This window comes from Vombatus ursinus, unplaced genomic scaffold (genome assembly GCF_900497805.2).
Source record: "Vombatus ursinus unplaced genomic scaffold, bare-nosed wombat genome assembly UNPS02014801.1, whole genome shotgun sequence".
NCBI lineage: Eukaryota > Metazoa > Chordata > Mammalia > Diprotodontia > Vombatidae > Vombatus > Vombatus ursinus.
In genome coordinates this window covers 7,147,630-7,155,727 of record NW_020954579.1, presented here as the reverse complement: position 1 = coordinate 7,155,727, position 8,098 = coordinate 7,147,630, and the positions used below count along the sequence as shown (strand labels likewise).

The 8,098-nt window shown below is 53.6% G+C and overlaps 1 protein-coding gene across 3 annotated transcripts; it reads left to right on the top strand.

Moving 5' to 3' along the window:
* Positions 1–1,946: 1,946 nt before the first annotated feature.
* On the top strand, positions 1,947–7,778 carry SLC25A39 (solute carrier family 25 member 39). Of its 3 annotated transcripts, none has more exons than XM_027873355.1 (12): positions 1,981–2,090; positions 3,827–3,926; positions 4,013–4,072; positions 4,258–4,302; positions 4,734–4,843; positions 5,097–5,164; positions 5,380–5,504; positions 5,755–5,928; positions 6,170–6,279; positions 6,686–6,767; positions 6,992–7,072; positions 7,223–7,778. In XM_027873355.1, exons 2-12 carry the CDS (start codon positions 3,842–3,844, stop codon positions 7,339–7,341), a joined length of 1,059 nt encoding a protein of 352 aa, XP_027729156.1. In that variant the 5' UTR covers positions 1,981–2,090; positions 3,827–3,841; the 3' UTR covers positions 7,342–7,778. The 3 variants fall into 3 exon arrangements, with proteins under 3 accessions (XP_027729158.1, XP_027729156.1, XP_027729157.1); XM_027873356.1 differs by lacking the exon at positions 1,981–2,090 and adding an exon at positions 2,325–2,379; XM_027873357.1 differs by lacking the exon at positions 5,755–5,928 and having other exon boundaries at positions 1,947–2,090.
* Positions 7,779–8,098: the final 320 nt, after the last annotated feature.

Below are 8,098 nucleotides of genomic sequence, written 5' to 3'. Positions count from 1 at the left end.
TGCAGATTTCCCCCAGGAAGAGGGCTAGAGACTGGTTGGGTGCTGGAAGAGTGGAGTGCTTTCTCCTGTTAAGTTGCCTATTGGCCCCAAGTCCACATGCTTCCCTGGCAGCCTGTCCAAAAGAGGCTGGGTCCAGCCTTCAAGGAACTCAAAGGGCAACTCCTGTATATCAGATGTGTGACGTCAGAAAGCCAAACCACTACCCTTTCTCTCTTGGTCACAGAAGCTCGTCCAAGGTTGATTTGGGTGGGGGTTGGGGGTGGGGAGGGGTGTTGATTCATTTGCTCCTGAAAGAGAAATGGGTCTTGGCTCTGGAGCATCATGGGGCAGGGAAGTACTAAGACCAGGGATCTGAACTAAATGTCTAGGCTGGCAGTACAGGGATTTTTCTAGTAGTGTGGTAGGTCGGAGAAACAGCCTTGGATTTGGAGGCAGAGGAATTGATTGATTGGGTAGGGAAAAGCTTAAAGGGAGGAGGACCTCAGCTCATTCAGCTCTAGTGCACTCTGAAACACTTAACCTGATCCTAACTAAGCTTAAGTTTCCCCATCTCTTAAATGGAGATAAACAATCACCTATATTCAAGGGTGGTTATAAGGATCAAATGAGCTAATGTATAAAATGTGCTATAAATGTTAGCTGTTATTAGTCAACAAGAATTTATTTTAAAAGTGCATGACCCCACTTAGTGTGTACACATCTAGTTTTCCCCTGAGACTTTTATTTTTTGTCTATTGTATTCCCAGCCTCTTTGCAAGTTGGGTGTAATGGACAACTCTGAACTTGGGGTCAGAAAGACCTTATTTCAAATCTTGCCTCAGCTGTGAGCTTATGAGCCCCAGTTTCCTCCTCTATAAGATGATAATAACACCTAGCTCATATTCATGTTGTATGGATCAAATGAGATAATATACAAAGTGTTCTGCAATTCTTAAAGGTTTTAGATTTTATTGTTATAAGTAAATACAAAATATATACAAGGTTCATTTATCTGCAGTATCACCTTGGGCAAATTCTATCTCTTCTCTGGACATCAGTTTCCCACTCCTGTTTTTTTGAGTGGAGACACTGGAGGGTTTTGCCATTTCCTTCTCCAGTTCATTTTACAAATGAGGAAACTGAAGCAAACAGGGTGAAGTGACTTGCCCAGGGTCACACAGCTAGTAGGTGTCTGAGGTCACATTTGAACTCAGGACGATGAGCCTTCCTGATTCCAAGCCCAGTGCTCTAGCCACTGCGCAACCTAGGTGCCCTTCCCCCTCCTAACATGAGGTTTTGTTTTTAGACCAGATTTGTGATTTCATTGGTATAGGGAACTGGAACTCCCAGGGAGGACACTGTCTCCACTGATACAGATTTGGCACCTACTGGGCAATTCAGTCTTAGAGAGTAGCCTGGGGATAGACTGACAGTGTTTGAGTCTCTGTCAGGGGTAAAACTTGAACCCAGGTCTTCCTGACCTCGAAAAAGGGCTGTCCAGGATCACTAAGTTCGTTCACTAAATTAACGCCCATTTCCGAGAATCTAAAACCCTCCCTGGGGTGAAGATCCTCACCCTCCAGTCCTGGAGGTCAAGGGGAGAGACCCAGGGCGGGGCTCAGGCACCGAACCTACCTGTGGGGGAGAGGGAAGAGAGGAGGAGGGGAAGGAAGAGGAAAGGATGAGGAAAGGGAGGAGGAGGGAGAGATGGGAGGAAAAGAAGAGTGGAAAGGAGGAAGAAAAGGGATGTGAAAGAAGAAGGGAAGAGGATAGGAAGAAGGGAGAGAGAGGAAGAGGGGGAGGGACTGGAGGGGAGGGGCAGGGACTGGAGGGGAGGCGTGGAGGAGGGAGAGGGGAGCCAGGGTTGGAGGAGAACCCTCCCCTCTTCCTCCCCCTCCCCTTCCCCTGCCCAGGACTTCCTGTGACCTTGAGGAAGGGGGAGTTCTAGACTCCAAGGGTTACGGCCCCGCCCATCCGCGGAGTGGGGAGGAGCAGGAACCCAGGCGAGCTGGGGCGATGGGCCCGAAGCCGGGGGAGGGCCGGGATGGTCGCTGGAGGACCCTCGCCGCCCCCGGGACCCGGCGCTTCACCACCCTCCCTCCGCGCGTGAAGTGAGGAGCGCGTGCGCCCGTGGGCGGGGGGGGGCGGGGGCCGCCGGGCGCGGTGCCGCGGCGGGGCGCCGGGGGGGCGGGGGGGGGGGGGGGGAAGGGGAAGGGGCGGGGCCTCGGAGGGGGCGGGGGCACCGCGGTCGGGAGCCGGGAGCCGGGTGCCGGGAGCGAGAGCGTGGAGACGAGGGGGGGGGCGCCTAGAGGCGTGGACCCCCTCTCCTATAACGGCGATGGGCTCGCCCGGCGGAGGCGGCGGCGCGAGGACACGGGGCCCCCGCGGGGCCTGGGGCTGGTGGGGACGGCCGGGGGCGGGGAGGGGGGGAGAGAGAGCCGGGAGTAGGGGGAGGGGAGGGAGCAGGGACCCGGGCGTGGAGCAGTGAGGGCCGGCCCGGGCAGGGTCGGGGCAGGTGCTGGAGCCCAGGCCCGGCGAGGGGGAGGGGGAGAGGCTTCGCTTACCCCCGGGCGAATCCTTCCGGGCCCCGGGGGCGCCTCAGTTTCCTCTTTTATACTATGGGGTTAACCGTTGTAAACTATAGGTCACCGTATACACAGTGAGTAGTTGTCAGCGGGGGGAGGGAGAATTCCAGAAGTGGGGGGCCCCTTTCTGCAGGACCCCTGGGTCCTGGCAAACTCGAGGAAGGGGGAGGGGACAGGTTCTTTCCTCCCGTCTTTTCCGCCCCTTCACCTCACCCCCATATCGTTTCTTTTCTGTACTCTGTGCTAAGGGCTACCCCATTTCAGGGTGTGTGTATTACCCAAATTGTTTCCCTGGGGTGGTGTGAAAGATGACCCCGCCCCCACCTCTGATTTTTTCCCCTTTGAGGGCACAGAGCAGGGTGACCCCCCACCCCCATGCCTGCATTTCTGCTGAATCCTGGTCTGCCCCGTCAAGACCCCTCCCACACAGGGCACAGGGGTAACAGGGCTAGATTCAGCTAAGGGAGTGGGGGGGGGCTACTACCTAAAAACCTCGTGGTAACTGAGGGGCTTAGGTGTCTTGAGAGGGGGTGTTTGCTTCCCAACTCCCTTTTGCACTCACTCCCAAAGGCTCTAGGTGACACAATCCTAGGCAAGTCGTTTAACTTCTGCCTCAGTTTCCTCAACTGTAAAATGGGGATAATAGCACCTACTTCAGACAGCGAGTTTTTGTGAGAAAGACATGAAATAATATTTGTAAAGTGCTTAGCACTGTGCCTGGTACATAGTAGGTGCCTAATAAGTACTTAGTCCCTTTCTTACACTTACCTGTGTGACTTTGGGCAAGTTATTTAATATCTCTGGGCCTCACTTTCCTCATTCTGTAGAATGAAGGTGTTGGACACCACGATCTCTGAAGTCCCAGTTCTGAATCTATGATCTTTTCTTTTCCTGGACCTCTCTCCACCCTTTGCCCCAGCCCCAGAAGTGTGACACTTTGGGTGTGGAGCGGGGGAGAGGATAGGATAGGACCTAGGCAGGAGATTACAGCCAGTTCTATCAAAATGCAAATACTTGGCATTTTTTCGTTCTCTCTTCTCTAACCCTGTATCTCATTTTTACCTCCCACCCCCCTGACTGCCCTCTATGTATGTGTTGGGGGGAGGAGGGGGAATTTCTGGCAGACCCAGGAGAGTGTCAGGTTGTATGTGAGACTTGCTGGATCTGGCGGTTGGAAGCAGCAGGTGCTAACTAGGGTGCAAGCCCCCGCCAACCCTGTGAACTCCTCATGATACCCTAATGTTCTCAATGATGTTTTACAGGCAAGAGACAGTGTAATGGCAGAGAAGGCACCTGGGGGCATTAGCCCCCTGCAGCAGATGGTGGCATCAGGCACAGGGGGCCTTGTTACCTCCATTTTCAGTAAGGAAATTTGGGGAAGGCTAGAGATTGGGGTTGTGGGATTGGAGTAAGGCTAAGTGTCTTCAAAATTGTCTTTGTTCTCTCAGTGACCCCGCTGGATGTGGTAAAGGTCCGTCTACAGTCCCAGCGCCCTTCTCCCACCAGTGGTGAGTACCTACCTAGCCTGGGGTGGGGAAGGCCATGCCCAGGAGAATCTGTTTTTCCAAGTATCCTTCCCCCAACCCTAGCTCTGAGTGGGTGTGGGGTGGAGGAGAACAAATGAATATGAGAATCCTAGGGACTGGTGAGCATTGGAAGAAATTGCCCAATAGTGGTGGGTTTTATATTCTAGGGCTGGCACAGTCCCAGGGATCCTGGAGCATCCCCTATACTAAATGTAAGTACATTTTAGTTTTTCCATAAATGGTTGTCCAGCCAGCAACCTAGGTCTAGGGTTGGGGCTGGTGGAGGTTGGAGGTTCTTCAATCACTAGGACAGCTTGAGAGGCACTGTAGCATAGTGAGTGGAGAGTGGTCATCAGTGGGCCTTGGGTTCTAGTCCTGCCTCCGACAGATGTTATTTTTGTGACTTTGGCCAAGTCATTTCCCTGGAACCTCTCTTGGGACTACAAGTTACAAATGGTTGCCAGTCTGCATTGGTGGAAGGAATTTCCACACCAGGAATCCCCCTTACCCCACCCTATGAAATCATAGTTCCAGATCAAAAGAACAATGTTTCATGTTCCCATCTTCAACATCATCCCACCTCAGTCAGCCATCTGATCGTCCTACTTATGACCTCCATCCCTCTTTCTCTTCCTGTCTTTAGGGAAGTGTATGATTTACTGCAATGGCATTCTAGAGCCCCTCTATCTTTGTCAGAATGGTTCTCGCTGTGCTGTCTGGTACCAACAACCCACCTATTTCACAGGCACCATGGTGAGCCTCTGTGTACAACAGATCTTTGGGGTCTCTTGGGGTGGTCTCTTGGGCCTTAGAGGTCTGTCTCAGGGATGACTGGGTAAGGATGGTTAAAGTTTGGGTACTCAGGACTAATCCCAGATGGGAGCCTCTGCTTGGACCCACAAAGAGCCTGTTACTCTCCTTTGGGGTGTCTGTTTGAAGGGGCCAGAGCTCCAACCTTTCACCCTTTGATAACCCCATCTTCTCCCTCTGCTTCCCACCTGCCCAGGATGCCTTTGTGAAGATTACTCGGCATGAAGGTGCTAGGACCCTGTGGAGTGGCCTCCCCGCAACTCTGTGAGGATTTTCCTGGGCTCTGCCTTGGTCCCTTTTCCTGACTTCTAGGGTGGTGGGTGGGAGCTTGAATTGGGTGGGATACGTCACAGAGGATGGTTGAAACCTCCTACTCACTGGCTTCCATAGTGGGACCAGAGGAGCTGGGGCAGGAATTGGCATGGGTGGACTGTATACCACCCTTCTTTCATAGCAGCTCTCCTGTAACTTTCCAACAGAGTGATGACAGTGCCCGCCACCGCCATTTACTTTACCACCTATGACCAGCTCAAGGCTTTCTTATGTAGCCGAGCTGTGACTTCTGACCTCTGTGCACCTATGGTGGCAGGAGCTATGGCCCGACGTGAGTGTTCTCTGTCCCCCAGCCCAAGATGAGAGGGGGAGGGGGGGAGGAAGCTAAATAAAACCACCGCCTCATAGCCGTGACTCCTCATCTGTGATGTTGATCCTTCCAACCTCTTGTTTTTCTCCCAATCCACTAACTAGTCCCTCAGATTCTTAGCTTCCCTCAACATTGTCCAATCCCTGGGGCCACCTACTTGTTTTCCTCTGGCCATCAGTGCCCTAACACTCTTTTCCCACCATTCTGGCAGTGGGCACTGTGACTGTGATCAGCCCCCTGGAGCTGGTGAGAACAAAGCTTCAGGCCCAGCATCTGTCTTACCGTGAACTCGGGGCCTGTGTCAGGGCAGCCGTATCCCAGGGTGGCTGGCGCTCTCTGTGGCTTGGCTGGAGTGCCACTGCGTTGAGGGATGTGCCTTTTTCAGGTGCTTGGGTGCCCTAGGGGGTGGGGTAAGATAGAAGGCTTAGGGGCAGAAATCTAGGGCAGGTTGGGGTGCAAATGAAATGAGATGGGGCTTTGTGGGATAAATGGCCCTGGGGATGGATGGGAGGGATGACAGGACTCTGCTGTCTTACCTCTTTCATGAGCCAATCTGCCCACCCCAGGATGCTTCTTGGTTGTCTTCCCGAACCCTTGCTGAGCCTCATCCCCATCCTTTCCTATAGCCCTGTACTGGTTTAACTATGAGCTAGTGAAGACGTGGCTATGTAAGATGGCAGCCAAGGACCGGACTTCAGTCAGTATCAGCTTTGTGGCTGGAGCTTTCTCAGGAACAGTGAGTGGGCAGTGCCCAGGGGGAAGTGGGGGGTTGGGAGGGGGGGCTTGAGAGGCAAAGCTTGGGAGATGGGGGCGTAGGGAGGAGATGGACTTTCAGCTGAGAGGACCCTCTTATAGGAGTTTCACACATATAGAAGTGATGGAAAAACCTTAGGCCTAGAGAGATCAGGAGATTTGCCCAGGGTCGCAGAACTCGGAAGGGCAGAACCTCTCTGGTTTCCTGGTTCTCAGACCAATCCTGTTTGCCTTTGAGGGGGTGGGGCTGAGCCTGGAAAGATGTACCTGGGAGGGGTAGTGCAGAGGTGAGACTGGGAAAGAGGGAGGAACTTTGGGCCCTGGCCTGGTGCCTGCAGACCAGGGGTCGAGCTGATAGCAGGGTGATGCCTTTCTCCTCCCCATCCCAGGTGGCTGCTGTGCTCACACTGCCTTTTGACGTGGTGAAAACTCAGCGTCAGATGGAGTTGGGAAGTGTGGGAGCCTTGAGAGGTCAGTCAGTAAACATTTATTAAGCACCTTTTATGTGCTAGGCACAATACTGAGTGCTGGGAAAGGCCTGGGCATCCTCAAGAGACCTGGCACGGATGGGGTGGGCATGGGGGATAAGGCAGTGCTAGTGACCAGGCCCTCAGAGCCATTGTGGTGTTTAGGTCATTTGTGCCTTGGGGTTTCCTGCTTAGCTCGCTGTGCCCTTCCCTCCATTCCCTTTGCAGTGACATCTCCACGTTCCCCTTCCACCTGGCTGCTGCTCCGACGAATTCAAGCCGAGTCTGGGGCCAGAGGGCTCTTTGCAGGTGGGCATCAAGGGCTGAGGCAGGTGTCTCAGAAGTGGAGGAATCTTCAGGGGAAGGAAAGGGCTATGGGTCTGAGCTAGGGGCAGGGTTCTTGGAGCTCTCTCTGTTCAGGTCTTAACCGCAGGCTTCCGCCTTTACTCTTTCCCCAAGGCTTCCTCCCCCGGATCATCAAAGCAGCCCCCTCCTGTGCCATCATGATCAGCACCTACGAATTTAGCAAAAATTTTTTCCAGAGACTGAACCTGGAAAATTGCCCTCGGGGACCCTGAGGGGAGAGTGGGAGAGAGTGATGGAAGATACCAATCTCCAGGGTCTCCTGAGGAAACCAGCTGTAGCCCTCAGCGGGAAGAGAGGACTTATACAAACTTTCCTTATCATGGGGACTATGGAGCAGAGTGCCACCCCTCTGTTCTATATGGTCGAGGGTGAGTGAGATGCCCACTCTACCTTCCCTCCTACCGGGCAATATGAGGGCATCATGCAGGGAACAAAACTCCCCTCTTTCTCCATGTTTTCTCCCCAGTTTCCTACAGACCAAATGCCCCAGCTCTTGGTTCACCCCCTTTTCCTTCCTTAGGAATGCAATCTGCTGTTGACCCTTTGTTTTTCTCTCTGGACATCTATCTCAGCCCCTGGTCCTGCTTTGTCTTAATCTCCCTCTTGTTGAATCCTTTAGATCCAAAGATGATGCTTTGCTGTACTCTTGGCTTTGACTCTTGGTGTTTGGGGGTTTGTGAGGGGCAGGAACCCCAGTCAGTGGGCAAGGAGGCTCCTGGGTCCAAGAAGGGGCTCCTTTCCAGGGTGTAGTGGCTGGCTGGCCTGGCCTGGGCAAACCCAGTCTCCATACACAGCCTGGTGTGCACATCCCAGGCCCACAGACCAGTCACATCATTTCTTCAACTTTTATTTTTGCCTCTTCCCCTCCACTGAGCCACCCAAGGGGCTGGGGGAAGGGGTGGATGGCCCACGGGGTTTCCATAGAGACAGACGAGACAAGTGTTAAGGAGTGGGTGCTGCTAACCCAAC